Source organism: Musa acuminata, chromosome BXJ2-7 (genome assembly GCF_036884655.1).
Source record: "Musa acuminata AAA Group cultivar baxijiao chromosome BXJ2-7, Cavendish_Baxijiao_AAA, whole genome shotgun sequence".
NCBI lineage: Eukaryota > Viridiplantae > Streptophyta > Magnoliopsida > Zingiberales > Musaceae > Musa > Musa acuminata.
In genome coordinates this window covers 14,679,445-14,699,681 of record NC_088344.1, presented here as the reverse complement: position 1 = coordinate 14,699,681, position 20,237 = coordinate 14,679,445, and the positions used below count along the sequence as shown (strand labels likewise).

General features: G+C 39.1%; 2 protein-coding genes across 2 annotated transcripts; both read right to left on the bottom strand.

Moving 5' to 3' along the window:
* Positions 1-1,625: 1,625 nt before the first annotated feature.
* On the bottom strand, positions 1,626-3,036 carry LOC135616137 (protein SODIUM POTASSIUM ROOT DEFECTIVE 1-like). Its single transcript, XM_065115319.1, has 3 exons — positions 2,570-3,036; positions 2,140-2,215; positions 1,626-2,025 (listed from the first exon to the last, which is right to left on the bottom strand). Exons 1-3 carry the CDS (start codon positions 2,864-2,866, stop codon positions 1,904-1,906), a joined length of 495 nt encoding a protein of 164 aa, XP_064971391.1. The 5' UTR covers positions 2,867-3,036; the 3' UTR covers positions 1,626-1,903.
* Positions 3,037-5,238: 2,202 nt separating this feature from the next.
* Positions 5,239-18,992, bottom strand: LOC103992099 (protein CELLULOSE SYNTHASE INTERACTIVE 1). The gene is made up of 8 exons (XM_009411690.3): positions 18,792-18,992; positions 18,079-18,204; positions 15,429-15,502; positions 10,473-13,527; positions 7,744-10,288; positions 6,298-6,752; positions 5,875-5,991; positions 5,239-5,745 (listed from the first exon to the last, which is right to left on the bottom strand). The coding sequence occupies exons 2-8, from the start codon at positions 18,142-18,144 to the stop codon at positions 5,605-5,607; spliced, it is 6,453 nt and encodes a 2,150-aa protein (XP_009409965.2). The 5' UTR covers positions 18,145-18,204; positions 18,792-18,992; the 3' UTR covers positions 5,239-5,604.
* Between the last annotated feature and the right edge of the window lie 1,245 nt (positions 18,993-20,237).

The window sequence follows — 20,237 nt, the reverse complement described above, 5'->3', positions numbered from 1 at the left end:
ATTCGTCCAATGAGTTAGACCAAATAGTTGACTAAAACAGAACATCTTAAAATCTACAGTAACGAAATAAAATCTCATTCATATATTTCACATTTACAAGATTACATTAATACTTGTTAATTGAGTGTGCTTTTAATATAAAATTTAGAGAGTATCAATTTATGCAATCTTATGTCGATAATTAGGAAAGGATAAAGCTTAGCCAATGGCAACACTTTGTATTGTTTTCTTAACAATAAAAAATTCTTAGAATATCTGTCTTAATTCCCAATATTGTCATACTTATATATATATATATATATATATATATATATATATATATATAGTTGGCATCAGAATATTATGAATTGTTTTCCCGAAAGTGTACAGTATGAACTTTCAATGGCCAGCTTTGCATGGGGCACTAAATTCTCATCCTAAGAGAGAAAAGTGTACATTGCTTTCAAATCACCATCTAACCGAGCAGTGGTGTTACCATGCACGTTTCATGCACAGTTTGAACTTTTTCTCTTCTTGCTTGCTCAAATGCATATCACCATACTGTCAACAAGCTTTTACTGTCGATCTATGCCCACTTTATTTCTCACCTTCTGTCTCATCCTCAAAAGCATCAGAAGAAGTTGAGAAGAAAGAGAAGCAGTAAAGAAAGAAACTACAAGAAGAAGATAGAGAAACCAAACCGAAAACTTTGCCTCTTCTTTGAGGAAAAGGGAAGACTTGAATGTATCTACACATATCAGAAGTTGGGAAAGTAAGAGAAACAACAGAGGAAAAAACTACAGCAATAATATGGAGAAACTAAACCGAAAACATGAGGGAAAAGAGAAGATTTCTCAGAAGCATTTATGTATACACACATACCAGAAGTTGAAGAAGTCGGAGAAACAAGTAAAGAAAGAAAGTACAACAAAAACAAAGAGAAGTCAAACTCAAAAACATTGCTCCTTTTCAGAAATACAATATGTGTGTGTGTGTATATATATATATATATATATATATATATATATATATATATATATATATATATATCAGAAGAAGTTGAAAGGGAGGTAAGAGAAACAGTAAAGAAAGAAACTATAGCGAGAATACAGACACCAACTGAAAACATTATTACTTCTCTGAGGGAATCAGAAGAAGACGAGAAGAAACAAAAGAGAAAGAATCTACACCAAGAAAACACTAAAACTCAGCTGAAAATATTGCTTCACAACAATATGATATGAAAGCAGAAACAGCCCATTCCACACTGTTGGTAGCTAAATCAAAGGACTGGCCACCCACTGAAGTGGTGCCCAAAAGGTTGGTGGTCAGTTGCCACTGCCATGAGTGGAGGATCATTGCCATTTCCCAAGCTGACGTACACTGTTCTCACTCCACGCCACCATGCCATCAACCCCACCACAATCAAAAAGTCGCCGGACCACCTCACTTGCCACAGAGTTTTTGGTGCCCAAAGCACTCCCCTGCAACTACCAACCCTAAATACTACTGAAAGGTGAAATCACACAGCAGTAATATATATACACATATGTATATATATATATATATATATATATATATATATATATATATATATATATATGTTCATCATGATCAGGTGGTCCTGAAACGACAGACAGTGGTCCTCAGAAGGACAGCAATTAAACTTTATATTTTGGTGTTGATCAATAATACTAGATCGATGGCCACATATTAGGGTAAAACATGGTTCAATCAAGTAATGTACAACGGTACAGTAACATGAGGTCTAAGGAAATCATGGAACTTGGAACACTCACTATGCATCACCAATCGGGGCACATTTTCTTCCATGCTAAAGCCACAACACGGACAACCAAACATAGCTAAAGAAAGAAAAGGCATGATCCATCTTATCACGGAAAAGAGAGACTCCAAGCGCAATTCAGCAAGGCCACAACTCGGCCTTCTTCACCTTTGATATGCTCTCCAGGACCCCCACCGGGGACACATGTCCCATCACTATTACCCTCTTGGATTCCAGATCTATGCTGAAGGATGTCACACCTGTCAGATTTAGTTGTCAGAAAAAGTTCAGTAGATGGGAATATTAACGCAGAACAATAGACAAAATCCTTTTTCTTTCGGAGTGCACATATATGTGCATACACACATACATACCTTCCATTTTAGAGATGTGCTTCCTTACTTTTCCTGCACAACCTTGGCAGTGGATCGAAACTCTCATGACCACCACCTGTCAAATAGAAACGAAGGATCAGAAGAGAAAAACAAAAGAAGAATATTTGTAGCGGATCAAGACAAAACAATAGTTTGGTGTTTATGGATGAATGTAACTGTGAAAATTATCCATAGAGAAGGGGGACACACAAGTGGTCCACTACTGCCTGTGTCTCCTCCGCAAGAAAGAATATAGTATCATTATATCAGTGTTGGTATTTGTACTCTCTGTAGCTCATACTGATCCTCCTATTCTAAATCTAACTTTTTTCTCTCTTCCCTTAGATTGCATCTGAGTTTGAAGAAGAACATAGAATAAGCTGCTTACATGGCACGAAAGGTAGAAGGCTAACGAGCAGGAAGGTTTTACCTGGAAGACATGGTCATTGGAAGGAGGACGGGAGGGGACAGTACCGGTGGCAGTGGTGGTCTTAGCAGGCCTTGGTTCTCTTTGCTTCTTTGTGACCATTGGAAGGGTGACTGCGCGGCTTCGTTCGCCGGAGTTGAATCTCCGGGAGTCGACGAGGCGCGAGTACTTCAAGTCGACGAGCCTCGAGTGCTCCGCCAGCGTCCTGTCCGGCCGCCGTGGCATGATCATCGACCGTGGATCCCCGGGAATGCAAACTGCATCAACATGCGACCGGCATAGGAAGCCATTGGCCTTCATTTGTGTGGGTGTGTGCGCGCGCGCGCTGTAGAGAGCGAGACAACAAGGGTCTACAAAGGGGAAGAGAATGAGGCAAGAGTGGTACTTAAAGAGAGAAAAGTTATGGTGTTCCTGCTGCACTTTTAAGTTTGGCAGACGGAGCTACTAAAGAGAGAGAGAGAGAGAGAGAGATATTTATGATCTTTGTGGTTTTACCTCTTACAAGATTGCAGTGTTTCTTTGGTAACTCGATAAGATGAGCTACATATAATGCTCTCTCTCTCTCTCTCTCTCTTACATAGTTCTCTGGAGAGCAGTGTAAAGGAGACATGCTTTCTTAATGATCAAACCAACAAGAACGGCAGCAGGAAACAGTGGCATCTCCTAAACCCACTTATGGGACATGGGTTAAACACCAGTTCACCATGAACTGTAGCAGTGACTCCTCAAACCTGGACCATCTGATCAGAATCAGATGGATGGGGTTTTGCATAAGGGGGGTGGAATCATGACAGCAAAAGGTGAGTTGTTAGGATAAAACAGCGGTCAAAACCATATGGTAAAGGAGGGAGAAAGAAATGGAAGCGCAAACAGAGATGGTAATGATTCAGTTAAAGCTCAGTACAGTTAATGCTGTAAACAGAGGGAAAGATTCGGCAACTGAAGACTGCACAGTTTTGAGTCTTCTGACACATTACTACTGTACCATGTTTCTTTCTTTATCCCTTCCACTGCACGCTCTTTAAGTATATAGATCGCAAGTAAGTGACCAATGATCATTATTTGCATATAAAAAGAATAATCACGTCTCTCCATTTACGCACTCTCAAAGACTATCACCATGTTCTCATTCACAAGTAAGAGTGTTTCTAGCTGCACTTGTAACATTTTCCATTCATGTTTCTGATGGTCGTTTTGCACGGCATGCATGAGCATAACAATGGTGTTTTAGAAGACTTTGCTAGTTTTTCTTGATATGTATTTAAAAGGCAGAATACAACCAAACAAGGATCGACTGATTGCAATATCATTTGCAAGAACCAATACGAGAAATCTTCGTTAGTCTATTACTTGCATAGGAAGCTAGTTTTAAGGATATTGTCGTCATAGTAATCTCCTCCAACATGATAAGGTTTGCGAATCTGCTTTCTTGTTCCCTCGTTTATCAGGAGAGTGGTGCAATTTGGTTGTCCCCCTCATCTGAATATGGACAATCTACTAACAAACAAAGGAGAGAGAGAGAGAGAGTAGCTGTTGGAGTTCATCTAGCGATTAGGAGGCAACTATTGGCTTTACCATTATGAAATTATATGATTATCAAAATATTTATTATAACTGCATATTATTATGCCTGTAAAACAAATTATTTTTTCTTATGTATCCTCTAAATTCAAGTTAGTTTTTCGACTAACCTTCTATAGTTAATCGTGTATATAAATTATAACATCTCGATTAATTTTATATAAAAAAATTAGTGATACTGAGATTGATTTATAAGGATTTGATGAATGTATTATTATCAAAATTCATATAAAAAATAATTATTGATGGATTAAATTAGAGGATTGGACTAAGTAAACAGACACTAACATATTTTTCAAAGTGATTATGATCTTAAAAATATTAGGAATATTTTAAGCATATCACTATTTTCTGACTCAAACTAAGTAATGTTAGTCGTAAGTATTTTAATTCTTTTTATGAATATAAATTGCTGAGGATGTTAATGTTTATAATGTAAAAGCCTTATAATATTTGAACTCAGATGAGCTTCGTTACAGAGACGCAGATTGGGACAGGAATTGACGCCACTTCCACGATGATGTGCATCTCCTCGGAGAACTCTTGTCGTTATATACGGCAGGTGGTCCTGCGTTATGATGACACCACGCGGGCGCGTCAAAGTTCGCACTCCAGTCGTCAACCGACGGTAGCAGCGACGTGGGCGGACGCAACCAGGCTGCGGGACCCACGAAACAAGATGGGACCCACAAGAGTCTCGCTTTCATGGTAGTAAATTGATGTTACATGGATTAATATTTGGAGTACTTATTAATGACGATGTGTCATACCAGTAGAGTCCATTTGCTTGTCTCGTGGTATGGGATGAGAGCCATTTCCCGCCTCCCGACCCAGTCCTGGAGTTGATGCTCTGCTCTCCACCCTCACCTCATCCACCCAACAACACTCTTCTCCCATGTTAGATTAGATTAAGCTTTTGGAGTTAATAGTCATCTAATTCAAAATTTTTTTTATCATGGTAGCAGAGCAGGTTATGACTTGCTTGGAGTCAACAGAGCTTGTTTTAGTTCATCTACAGCTGCAAACAATCAAGCAAATGGGAATGCTATATGCAAGATTATGAATGATTAAAACACGAGGAAAATCCCGCATGATAACAATAAGCTGACTATAATCTAGCAGCTTGAATTGACAGACATTATTATTGGGGCTAGTCAGTACTCGCTTGTAATATTTGAGCACATCTCTTACAAAGAAAGTGGGAAAAAACTCAAAGATTAGAGATACATTTTTCTCCATCTTTTGTCATTGAAATGTGTCGGAACACAAAACAAAGAGCAATATACTGCACACAAGATAACCTTTTTCTAGTGAAGCAAACTCAATAAGAATAATTCCTATGCAGACCCTATCTGATGGATACAATACCACAATAAAGCATGATCAAGTGCAGAAAGAGGAGCAGTTTTAATTCTTTGACATCGATTTACAAGGACGACATACCTCGAATGAGGATGTTATTTGTTTGACCACTGGAATTCTATTTCCAAGTGCCGAGGAGGGCCGCTTTTGCTTTCGGGAAGTAGAATATACTCTCCGGCAGCCGATCCTAGCACAACCACCTGATCAACTTGGATCGTCACCTTTCCAAACGATTTCTGCAGTCAAATCAAATAATCGGGTCAAGTTTGAAAGGACCGAAAAGTCCAGTATTCTAAATCGTTATCGACAGCTTGTTAGAAACCACAAGCTGCAGTGTTTCTATCTTGCGTTTGTTGGAGAAGTACCTTTCCGAATTTACTCTTGTTCTTGCAAGATATGTGGAGCTTTTGGCCTTTAGGAGGACTATCAAATGCCCACGTGAAACTTTCATCCCATTCAGGTGTAGGACCAGTTGACACAATCTGGGGAACCACAAGTACTATTAGGAGAAAAGAGTAGCAAAGTTATAAAACTAAGATGTTCTGGTTCACAAATATGCCAAGGCAACCACAAACAGACAATGGATTTTTATTGCTTCCTCGGATGACAAGTTCAGCTTCTTAATATTGAAAAATAACGAGTATTCCTGAAAATTATCTTCAGGCAATTAGAGATATCCATCTAAATCATATACTGTGACTCTCTTTCCTTACCAAAAGCTTAAACTACTTAAATAATTATTTCTTCAAGGATTAATGCACAAATGTAAGTGAAGATCACTGTTTTACCTTGGTGTGTATAGGTGGGTTGCTGCCAAGCCTAAGTTTGCAGTAGACACTTGGGTTTCCCACTGATTGTCTCAAATTGTTTCCACGTTTTATTATAACAGTTAGTGTCCCTGGTAAACTCTGCAGCAGAAGTTCAGCTTTCTCCTGAAATCGGGGTGGGCCACATTGGATCAAGTATTGCAGTAAAGGAATAGCCTCCGAAGCAGCAACAGTCTGAGCTTTGAAAACTTCAGCCGGGCACACAGACCATGCCTGCCTGAGAAGGAACAGTGAATCTAATGCTGCTTCCTGAGACACCTCTGATCCGGTTTTGAGGCACTTTACCAGAAGGGGAATACTCAGTGTAACAGGTTCAGTGGCTCTCAAGCGAGGAAAGTTACTTAGTAGTGCATTTAGTGCTTTTAAATACTCCTCATTCACACTTCCAGAGGCCAATAAATCCTTTTCGATTGCAGCTGCACATTTACCAAACAGTCTAAGAGATTCGAAAAAAGAAATACAATGTTTTAAGAGCTCAAATATGTGAGAAGAAAAACAGAATAGAATTAGCACAGGTAATAACTACTTGAATAGATATATACGAATGATATTAGCCATGATTATCGATTACAGATGGCGCTTCTTAATATATGATGGACAGAGATCTCCCAAATTTCATCTCAGAAAGACAAATGAAAGCTATCAAATATAAGCCAGGTTTACTTGGACTCTTGTGTCCACCCTCATGAGTTGTGTTGAAGAGCGAGATGAGTTTTGGGTATGGATCTGTATGTTATTGTAGATATTTAACCAGTAAAATCTACTACAACAAAATGAGAAACAATTGTTTAGATTTTTTAGGATTGTAGCAGAGTCATCTTACAATATTTTGTATCATTGCAAAGGTGTCATTTACAACATAGTATAAGTTTGTCTCCTATGTATCCTCACATCTCATCCTGGTCTCCTTGCTGAATCAGGCACTATAAGATGCCCATGTATATGAAAAACTGATAGATAAGTGTACAATTGAAGTTCCTGTTTAGTGGTTATTCAGATAGGTGTAAAGCTGACAACAGAAGGTGCCGACAACTAGTTGTACCTCTTAGATTATTTTATAACAGAATATTCGGAAAATTATTGAATCAAATATTTTATATCTGGCGAATACCAATGAACAAGCAAGATCTAGAATATTCTTAAAATTAGTTGAGTATAGATGCAAACTTAATATAGCAGCAAATTCCATGAGAATAACTCGAGGATTTAGTAGAAAATGATAGTAGAACAAGATACTGAATGAACTATGTACCATGCTGAGTAAAATCACAGATCTACCAGGGCACAATTTGGCAGCTATATGCTTCATGAAAATAAACTAAACAGCTAAGTTAGACATTACTGAACCTTCCCATTTTTTCATGAGATTTAAGCTTCCAAAAAATGATAAGGGGTTTAAGACAATACCAGTAATTGTTGTTACAGTCTCACTGGAAGCATATTCTTGGATAGTTTGAGTAGAAAACAGAAGTTTAACAAACATCGCTGCCTGGGCTGAAGTATCTGGATTGCTGGAATTGATCAGCTCAAGCACAACTTGGACACCACCAGCTTCTGCAACAGCTCTCTTATTAGACCGGCTGTAAGTTACTAGGTTTTGCAGGGCACATAAGGCTACAACTTTCATTTCTTCAGTTGGTTGATCTTCAAGGAGATTTATCAGAGCCCGGCATGCTGAAACAGCATCTGTAGTTCGAGCAAGACCTTCATTCTGGAATAGATCACCTAATGCAAGAGCTGCAAGCAACTTCCCCTGCTGAGACTGTGTTTGAGGATCTAGAAGGTACATTGATAATGGTAATATGGCAGATTTAGCAGCTTTTGAGTCTCTAATCTTCACATTGTTCAATAATGATTCCAATAATCTGGCTGCAGATTCCTCACACTGATGACTCCTGACAAGTTCTAGCAGAGCCTCCACTGCGCCACTTTCAGCCATTGCTTCTGCGCTAGTTGAATCATCACTTTCCAAGACAAGGAGGGCATTCAGTGCACCAATAACTGTAGTTTCTGTTCCAGAGTGAAGCAGTTGCACTAGAACAGCCACAGGCACCTCCAGAAAATATTCAGAGCTATACTGCAAGATAATGGACAGAATCGAAGCAGCAGATTCCCATATAGCATGAGGCAAGGGAGTGTCAGATTGCAGTATGACCTTAGATATTTCATGGACACCACCTTGTTTTGCAATTGTGTTTGACCAGATCATGACAATTTTAACAAGAGCTTTTATTGCTTTCTGCTGTAAGATGCATATACCTGATCCAAGAAGTTCAATGAGAGGAATAATTGCTTGCTGTGTGACTGGATCCTTCTGCAGGTGTTCCTCCAAAAGAAGAATTGATAGAAGTTCTGCAGCTAACTGTTTTACCACTTGACTGGGTGAATCCAGTAGTGCAATGACTGGTTCAATAGCCTGTTGAGGTGTCAGATTATAATTAGCTCGACACTGGGATTGCTCCAAAATATTAACAAGAACCTTTAATGTACTATGCTGTCCATCAGCACCAAATTCAGATCTTGTAAGTAAAAGAAAAAGTGGATCCACAACTTTGGCTGCTGATGGACCCTTAACTATGCTAGCATTGTTAGTCAATATTCGAAGAAGTTCTGCAAATGCAACACAAAGAAAATCTGGAGCTTTGTGAAGAATATCAAGTATTCTTTCGATTACTCCGCACTTTACCAATTCCAACTTACAATCTGGCCTGTTTTTGCCTAATTTTATGAATGCACTAGCAACTGCCTCATGAAGGCTATAATTTTTACCAGATAGCAGATCAACCAGTGGGACAACAGCTCCATGTGCAGCAATTACTTCCGCCAACTGATCTTCATCTAAAAGCTTATCCAATGCTCGAACTGCTGAGTGTTGAGCAGAACTAAACTCACCTACTAGTAGAGACACCATAGGATCCACACAACGTGCAGCAACTGTAGTAGATCGGATTCTTGTATTTCCAAAAAGAACAGCACATAACTCAGCAGCATCTCCCTTCAGTTCTAGTGAACTATTTGAAGAAAGAATCCGGAGGAGAACATCCACAGCGCTCAGTTCTACATCCACAATGTTAAAGGCTCTTGATGGGTTATCATGAAGCAGCCTAACAAGTGCAGCGATAGCAGCATGTTGCTCCCTTGCAGAGCCAGTACTCAAAATCTCTACAAGAGGTTGAATAGCTTGCCGAGCTGACTCTCCATGCCTGATATGATCTGATGAAAACAAACTCTCAAGTGCTTTAGCTGCACTATACCTGGAATTTCTTCCTCCCAAACGTAAGACTGCAATAAGTTGATTAACAGAACTATGTGCTGATTCATGATGCCTTACTTCAGCGGTGCTGAACAGAATGCCCAGTAGATCTGTTGCGGCTTCTTCTGTTGTATCTTGTGGGCCAAGCGACAGGTACTTATTAAGTGCCTCCAGGGCCCCAGAATCAACCATTACCAGCTTGTTTGATGGGCAATCTACTGCTAGCTGTGCTAAGAGGCCTAATGCAAGAAAAGGTGCACCTGGTCGATCTGGAATTGGCTTGAGTAGATCAACAAGTGCAGGTATTGCTTTCCGTGAAGTTGTGCCAATCCTAATTTCATCAACTCTGAACAACCTCTCCAGTGCAACTTGTTGTGGATTTGGCACCAAAGAGAACTCCTCTGCCAATTCTAGAAGATCAGCTATATTATTGTCAGCACAACCAAGCAAAGATATAAGCCCACTAGCTGCCCCAGAATTAGCAACAGAAAGCAAAGTTCCTCTACTACCACCAGAAACTAGACTTGCCAAAGCCTGTGCGGCAAAGTATCTGTTCACAGACTGCTCTGATCTCAACAAACTTGCAAGCACTGGAATAGAGCGCATTGTTGCATTTGAACGTATAATATCCCTGTCTTGAAATAGCAATGCTACGAGTAAAGCAGAAACCCACATACCGTTATCTTCTCTAGAATCGCCCTGCCAGTTTCATGTTCCAAAATGCAAATAAGCTATGAAGTGACTAGGGCTATAGATTTTATGGACAAACATAATGAATTTTGAAAGCCATCATAAGCATAAAAATTTTCAGCTAACAGATATAGAAAAATATTTAAAGTTGCTTTACTATGGAATGCAACAGCAGAACAAGTTGCTGACTTACCTGTATAGACAGGAGTCCATGACAAGAGATTTTGTCAGCGAGGATCTCAACTGCCCCAGCCTCCATTATAATTGCTTTGGTATGATTATCATGAATAGCAAGTTTAGAAAGTAGCCATAGGACAATCATGTTACCGGAGATCAAAGCTGTGCTGAGTTCCACTTCACCAGTAATGGGATGCCTTTTGGGATGCCTGTTGATTATAATACCAGTTGGCCATTCATCATTTCTGTGGTCAAATGAAGAACTTGTGGAGTGTAGCATCTTCACAAGGGAATGAATAAGTGGCATGCATAAGCTTGTTTCATGCAAGGCATCTACCAGCTTCTGGCTCTGGGCTTCTGCAGCACAAATAAGGAGAGCACTTCCTCCGACTTTAATTTTGAAACTGTTGGACTCAACTACTCGTCTTGCAATGGATGGCATACACACAGAGGCTCCAGATACTAGAACACCGAGTATAGAGTGTTGATCATAACAGAGTCTTGACAGTACTTCTATAGCTTTATCTTGCAACAAGGATGTTCCTTCAGCTATACAGGAAACTAAAGGGGCTATCTTGTGGGGATTTTCAGCAAGGATTGACCATGGAGGATTTACAAGGTCTATTGAATTTTTGGACCTCGATAACATCACAAGTGCATCAAGAACTTCTGAAGTAGCTGCGTCTTGAATACTTGCAGATTCTAGAGTGTCAATGAGTGTGAGAACTGTCCCAGCACGGTTTACAATATCAGCCAATGTCTGATCAACAAAGTGACACTGAAGAAAATGAGAGATTGCTGCTGCAGCATGAGTTTTCCCTTCCATAGTGCCATCTTGCATAACATGTGTAATAGGGAGAATAATCTCCTCAGGAGATGCTTGTGTGGAAATTTCATAATCCAGAAGAAGATTAGCTAAAGCATGCGTTGCCTGCTCAGCCACTTCAAGAATTGGGGAACTGGCAAGAATAACTAATGGAGCCAAAGCATCTCTAGCAACTGCAGCAACCTCCTTGTTCTGCATAATGGAAAGAAAAATAGCAGCAAGGCAGCGCGAAGCCTCTGCCAGAAATTTTTCAGACTCAACATTAAGTAGATTCATGATAGACACAAGAGTCTTCAAAGCAAAATGAGTTTCTCTTAAGTCTTTGCGGCAGTGAAAGAGTGCTGCAAGAGCTGATGCTGATTTAGCTTGAGTCTCTTCTCTTGCAGAGCTAAGGATTTTTATCATGGTCTCAATGGCATCATTTGCAGCACTTCCTTCACGCAAGATGTCATTCAGGGGTGCCACTGAGAGCAAACTTCTTAGTGCATCCAATATATGAACTTTAGACTCAGGCTCACTGCTAGTTAGCAGAGCTGACAGCTGACTGATAGTTCCAGTGTCTGACTTTTGGATTAAATAGTTTATAGTTCTTGATGCAATTTCCTTCCCATTATCACTTCCATTCTTTAGCAGCCACAGTAAAGCAGGTACTGCATCAGCGCTTTCAACACATGCTCTTATATCTTCACTGTGGTTACAGAGGTTGCCAAGGATCATTGCAGAATCTTCTTTTGCTTTGGAAGATCCTGTTTCCAAGATTTGAACAAGAGGTGGTATGCCTCCAGCAGCGGTTATGGCCCATTTGCTTTCATCATTCTCATTGGACAGAAGGCAAAGCAAAGCAACTGCATATTCCTGCTGTTGCTCTGAAGAGAGACCAAGAAGAGATATCAACAACTGAACACCATCACGACCTCGCAATGCATGCCATAGGCTGCATTCTTTGTTGCACAGTATAACCAGAGATTTAACAAGATCCTCTTGCGCCTCGTTCATTGTTATAGTTATTAAACAAACAAGCAAGCGCTTTGCATCAGGATTTTCAAGCGTCCTTGAGAGTATGTTGTTCCCATACAAGCTGGCTAAGGCTTCAATAGTACGCTCCTGCACAAGAAACGCCATCTTTGGTTTGAATTGCTTTACTAGTATCTTCTCAATAACCAAAGGATCTGATGGCCTGATAGAGTCAGCATTTATATCATATATCATTAAGGCTGAAGCTAAAGCACCCAATGTGTCAGCAACCTGTGAAGGTGAAGAACATGATTCAAGGCTCTCACCAAGGCTGGAAATGACAAACGACAACCCACCAGATATATTTGCCAATGCACACATTGCATTTTCCTGCAATGCTTGAGCAGATTCCCCTTGCATAAATTCTTTTGATGGAGCTATAGTTGCATTGATTAAAGCAGGGATCCCACCTAAAGTAGCAATCTCACGTCTGGCTTCCTTACACTGTGCAGAAAGAGCTTTAAGTGTGCCTGCAGCCTCAGCTCTGACAGAGGCTTCATTTCCAGGCCCAAGCAATTTGAGGAGTTGTTTGGTGGCTTCTGCAGCTAAGACTCGAGAACAAATTGATGCATCTTCCATCATTACACATCCAAGAAGACAGCAAGTATTTGCCAAGGTACTTATTTGCCCAGAAACAATCAGCTTTATGAGTATATCTACCCCACCATATTCTATAGTTGCCGACCAAAATCCCTCTGCATTCTTGGATAAGTTTTTTAATGCAGAAATAAGCAACCCATCAACCATGCTTCCATTTCTAGCACTGTTCCTCAGTTGGTCCCATAAGGCAGGAACAACTCCTTCAGTTGAGAAAATCTTTGATCCAACATGGTCCCTTGCCCCACCTTGTGAAACAGCATAAATAGATTTGGCAGCTGCAGTTTGGCCCTCGGCTGAGCTAGACTTAAGGAGAGCAAGCAAAGGAGGAATGCATCCACCAAGTAGTACTTTTACTCTTACTTCTTCCTCCTTGCAAAGAGATCCTAATACAGAGGCAGATAGCATTTTGACTCCCAGTGATCCTGATCTGAGAAGAGCAACAAGTACTGGAACTGCTTGTGTGTGAGAGCCAACAGCCCCAAAAGCACTATCACGAGTTACGACAAGATCTAGTAACTCTTTCAAAGAGTTCTCTTTTTCTTGATCTGTTGAAGAAACCTGACGCAAATGTTCAATGCACTGGGCAACACTTGAAATTGTTCCATCTGGATCTCCCACATTGCCACGATCTCTGGAAGCAGATAATGAGCTTAAAGTAAGTTAAAATTGATACAACTACAAAATTAAGATGACAATTCTGAGCTATGTCAGACATGGTAAGATCAAGCTTTTTAATACATCTAATTCAATGCTCACTAAGAGAGAATCAAACTCTGGGGTAGTCTGTCAGGGGCTGCAAAATGACAAGCCCAACAACATCAACATTCTGAAACCCAGGCAGATGGCAGATGAGATTGTAAAAGATTATATACACCTAGGACAACTGTATGTTGATTTTAGTCATGGGCAATTGGATGTTTAACTATATTTCTTTCTGTCTTAACAGTTTATTTCTAGACAACCTGAACTTAGTGCTCAATGGACATAATAAACTGTCCCAATTTTGTGCCTGACCCAAGTTTTGGCACATAGTTATGGCAGAGCTGTTCATGGTTTGGTCCATTCGTGTCATCTGTTATTCTCTTATACTGCCATTACCATCTGTTATACTTGCATCATGTATCTATCTTGCCAACATGGCTAGCACAAGCACCTTGGCTCGCACAATGTCAAAAAGCATTAGCACTCCAAAAGGTGGACTTGTTCATGCTAATGTCACTAGAGATGTCTAGAAGGACTAACTGTAGTAACTTATTATTTATTTATATATATATGTGTGTGTGTGTGTACATGTTTTTATTAATAATCGTATTGTTCTTACTTCTTACAAAGTTTTACTTTCACATGTACTGTAAAGTGTAAAATCTGTCCAATTTAAGCTTCCATATTAGCAGCATAGTATGAATAAGGCACTGATGGCAGGGCAGCAGTTGCAAGCAACAACTTCAGTTTCAAGTTGTCAACAAAGAGAAAAAGGATATTTCAGACTTCTAGAATAATGGAACTTATCGTCTACCATGCTATGTAATTTTTACTTGTCACTAGCTGAGTAACTACTTTTTTTTCTTTTTCATTTTATGCTCCATATATTCCAAAGTAAAGAAGGAAAGGTGTACATGCTAATATGTCCTATGTGATGTATTGAGATATGCTAACCAATCATACTGCCATAACCCATTATGCAGATTGTAAACAGTGATCTTACTCACAAGTACACAGTAAAAGACAAAAATGTTCTTTTTAAAGTACAACAGATGCAGGATCATTAAGGAGATATTGGAAATTTGTAGTTGCAATGTTTATACATCCATGGTATTAGAAAAGAACATTTTCTTATAGCTAACCAAGATATGTCTCCTTTTGACCAAGGTGAAATGTACCCAGATACTCCCAAAATTTTCAAGATATTAAGGAGGAATTAACACCCCCAAGCTTCTTTTGAATAATCAAGTGGATCAAGTAACAAAAGTTCAGGAAAATGACACAACAATTCTCAAAAAAATTATATATTTTACATAATAAAATGTTAATAAATGTCATAAATGTGTCATGGTCACACAGGTCAGCTCTTCTTCCTATTTGCTTGAAATAAACAAGATTTCACATTGTTCAACCATTTAAAATTGCTAATATTTTCAAAATATGTACATGCAAATGAATTTTCAGTTAGTTCAGATGCAAAAATTCAAAAAAAAAAAAGAACTGTGTTTTTTGGAGAACTTTTAAATTAGTTGACCATTCAACAAAAGCATACGGATTCTCTACCTTATATGTACCATGAATGCTGACAGCCATTAAACATGTTAGCTCCAAGATATGGCAACAGTTTTGCCAAGATAAACAGTGTCTCTATCATTTATACATTGCATATGAATTTTCGGTAGAAAGATTGCAAGTTTAATGTTTTTATCAAATTATGACTAGTTTACAGATCTGAGCCATTACACATGCAAGGATTTGATGCACCTTGTACCACTACTGACATTAGGCAATGAGTGTTTAAGAAGCAAAAAATCAAGATATTTCACTCACCTCAAGCCCATCTTTGTGACTGAATATGGAGTTGGTGGCTCCGATTCTTGAATCTTAGAATCCAACTTTTTATCCTGTGACAATATAAACAATGCAAATCAGATGCTGAATCAGATGAGACAAAACATCCATTTAAACAAACTTCTTAGGTCTGCATGGACATCGGTAGTTCATAAAGAGATAGATAGCTCATGTATTATTTAGATACAGAAATGATCTATTTTATGAATGAATCACTAATTGGTCCTCCCCATAATAATAATTTTAAATGTGTTGGAAAAAGAGTTAAATTTTGCTGGCATAAGTTCAGTAAAATCAGTTATTCCTCATTCCTCAGTTCCTCACAATATCTGATCATCAACCAATGAGATTTTGGCAGTCTTCACGATGCCCAATCATGCCATTGCATGCCACAATAAAGAAGAAGCTTAATGGATGTAAACAATATGGAATCCATGGTTTGCTGAATGAGGCAAATTCAGAGAATATTGACACAGATTTAGTTTTGAAGTATTGTAACAGCAACTAACAAATGAATTTTAGTATGGTATTTCATGCACAGTATTGTGGGATATTGCGGCTTGTGCTGTGATTCCATGTGAGATGTATATCAATCATACTCAGCAAGTGTAGCATTAGGAAATTCTGATGATTGATCTGTCTTTTTATTTTTAAATTTTCAATATTCATCAAATATGATGTAATAAAAAGATGGTCAAGAAGATGGTCAGCCAACAAACAATTTCAATTTGAGGGCAGTTACAAGCTCTTACTATGATACTACACATCAACAATTGCATCCTCACTGGAACTCTCACAGAAGGTTTAGTGAATTATCATTTTTCAAATCCTTGCAAGTGGATGTAAATTAAATTAAACTGGAATATCAGTTAAATATACAAAGTGAATAGTATATCTAAGGTTTTCGGATTAGAAAGGCAATTGTTCTTGCATTATTTGGAACTAGGCATTTGGTGATTGTATTCACATTTACCTTTTCTCAACACTGAGATTGAAGTGCATCTCCAATAAGCACTCTCATAATCTTCCTTTTTAAGATCAAATCCTCTTGGGGTATCAGTTTTCAGACATAGTCTATTGTATTTCTAACAAATCAAGAGGACACAACAAGCAAACACGTTAAGAACTTCACACTACATAGAATTTGTGGCATCTAATGTCACGTATAAAGGAAAAGTTTGAAGCCTAATATTGTGGCATTTCTATGCAAGGATTTTAATTTCTAATAATACCGCCCGTATCGGGCGGTACATACCGGTCCGCTAGTAGACCGGTATACGGACTGCCTGCTACCGGGTGGTACCATCGATTGGGACTGCTTCCGCCCTGTTACTACCCTAAATTGGTCAGTTACAATCGATTTCAACTGTCGCTGCCCGCTATCGGGTGATACTAGCCAAGGGAGAGCCGAGGGAGAAGAAAGAAGAGGGAGAAGAAGAGGGAGAAGAGAAGGGAGAACCTGGAGATCCGACGTTGCTCTCCCTCGACGATCCCAATCCGTTGCTGCCCTCCCTTGCCAGATGCCACAGATGAGATGTTGCCTCCTCATCATTTGAGGTGATGTGGCCTCGGCGTTGTCGGCGACTTCTCCTCATCCATGTGGGGAGAAGAAGCCTCGGTGATATCACGAGGAGAAGAAATGTTGCTTTGTCGCGGTGACATTTCTTCTCCCCATGCGAGCAGAAGAAACAAGGCGGCGACGTCACCTCGTCGCCCTTTTTTGCATAGCGGGCAGAAAAAAGAGGGAAGTCGTCTTTTTTTTTAACTTATATATATATATATATATATATATATATATATATATATATATATATATATCGAGTGGTACACCCTAGTGTACCGCTCGGTACTTTGTACCGTACCGTACTGAGCTATGCTCGAAACTCTGATACAGTACGAAATTACGATCCTTGTTTCTATGTAATATCCCTCTAACCTGCAAAGATGCTAATTTAACATTCAATTGCCAAAAAATGTCCAAAGCAAATAAAGAGGATCAATATAAAAGGAGGAGCTAACATGGATCAAAATGTTAAAAGACACTCTAGTTACCAACAAGTCTCATTCTCAAAAATAAAAATAAAAAAAACCTTGAAGAAGAAAATTATTACCTTGTGAAGCCTATTTTCAGTTGATGCCAACCACATTTAGAAAGTATATACAGATCAATCTATCGTCAATCACAAAAAAAATACTAAGAAACAAAAGTTAGCATCACGTTTGTATATACTTGATAAGAATTAGGAATTCTTTTCTGCAAGCAGCCCATTCACTTGGTACTGCAATTAGGGGTTGACATGGTTTTATCATCGTGCCCTCTACTTACAGTTTTATATTTCTTTTTCTGTTTTGAGGATAATGAGATAACTTGCCCAATATTAACCTAGAACCATATTAAAAAAAATAGTTTGCATTGAGCCATAATCATATCAACAAAGCATTATAATTCCCAACAAGACTGTTAAGAAAACAATGACTAGCAAAGATCAGCTGTAAAAGAATAGTAGCTTCAAGCATCTGCTTTTCTCTATGACATTACAGAGGAGGAGGATTTCTACAAATGGCACCAAGAAAAGGCAATCAATTTTATTTACAGAAACGGGAAAGAAACAGTCAAAAGACTAACTACCAGATCTGATGCTCCATAGCTGCTACCATTGCTGCTTGTGTACCTCCAAGCAAGTGTTGTCGCCATCTTTACTGCAACTGAGTGATCTCTTTGCTAAGTAGATCTAGATGTCCACTTTGCAACAACCTATCCCAATATTTATTCAGGAGAAGCAGAACAACCAAAAAGAGATAATCAAGATCCACATTCATAAAAGTACAGTAACTAGCTATGCGACCAAATTAGGACGAATTCTATGCTGACGAATAGCAATCAGTAGTAAATCTAATCAATAAAGACTCGACAAAGAGACACATTATGATTCTTTAATGCGTAATAGGGAGGGACAAAGATCCTCATTTAAACCAAATCTGCATTCGCCTTTTTCAGATCTGAGGATTTCTCGCTGCTCCCAAAATGGTCTCGAACAAGAACACCAACCCATGCCAGAAATCTACAAATCCATCGAGCGCATTCGAATCACAAGCTCGTCAGCTAATTCCTACCACCTCCCAAAGAAACGACGGAAAAATGAATCCATCTCCGGAACCAAAGGCTCCAAGATTGCGATTTTCGATGAAATCGAGGCAGCAAATAATCACATCCATGTCCGATTCCTCAAACGGGACCAGATTGTCGCCTCTTGGGCACAAATTCTTTAAAGATCCAGAATTGAAACTCGCTGACGATAAACACACGTCACAAATTCCGCGAAAAGAAAAGCCAAGACAAACCTTTACAGGGATTCTGCAGAAAGAGGGCTTGATTTCCAGAATCGGAGCGTTGTTGTTCCTCCTCCACTTCCGATCGAGCGGAGAGGAAAAAGATCCCTGGATTGTTACGACTACTGTTAATCTTCTTCTTCTTCTTCTTCTAGTTTTGCTCGCTCTGAATCGAGTTTGAATGTATTTATACAGTGAGCTTTCTCTCTCTCCAGCGCCCGCCGACAGTTAAAACCAGCGAGGGGATGGAGCGGCGGCTCGTAGAGGAGCGGCGCCAGCCGACACCGTTGTCTTTTATCGAAGGAACTTTAGTTGCTAAATTGTGCCCATTTTATTTCATTTTCCACTTACATTGACGTGGAAAAAGAAAAAAATAGACTATCTTCAAAATAATATCTTTACTCTATCTTCTAAGTGTAAATTAATAGCATGATGAAATAGCTTTCAAATCACAAGATAAAACATTAAAAGCTTAATATGAAATTGGATTCTTTGATCCAAGTGCTATGGAAAGATGATGAATTATATTTTATCATCATTGATCGGATGGATTTATAAGGAATTATTCATCTAAGACGGTAGGTATTTACGTTTTTTAGAATAATCCGATGAATTTATGAGTTATCGATTCTCCTGCTTCTCTCAACGTAAGACTAAATATTGATCGATTTAGTATTCCTCAGTAGTAGCTTCTTATAGGAAAAAAAACTGAAAGTAAAATGACATATGATTGATTGATTAGGGCGGACTACATGGCAATTGCTTAACGGTGTACTAATCATGTTAGTAGATACTAATTAATAATATTTTTTTTCTTCTGAAAGTATTCGATTAACTTGAGAGCTAATTTGGTAATCACATAAGAACATAATTTCTTTTCCCTGTCAAACGCAAATGCTAATTTGTAGCCAGCTACGAAGGCCGAGCCGAAAACCCCTCTCTCTCTCCACTCATACATCAAGCAACAGCTGGCACAACAGCGGTAGGTAGTACAATACTCGGCACTAATCAGTGAGACTTTGATTCAATTAGCTGATAATGACGTCGGCCATCTCTCACCAAAATGATGCGTTCTCCCGACCTCCCTGCGGTTGAGACACAGCCATATAAGAGTTCGTGGACTTGGGAGAACACAGTACACGCATCACCACCGTCAAAATCTGACCATTTGCACCACAGTCGGGGGTTTCTTTATGGCCTCACACGGCAACCGTGATCGAGACCGGGCAACGGGCACGGACCTTCGCAAGCTGGGTGATTTGGACGTTACAGCAGGTCGATTGGAATAATAAACTATGTAAAGCTTCTTATAATACACATGTCGAAGTTGACGTAATGCGTTGCTCATGACTCTGCGTTGGAGTAACCCAAGTTAGACGCTGTAAATATTCAATACCTGAAAACTATTATCATAACTATGTTATGTGGTCATCATGGGACGGCTCGGTATCTATTAGA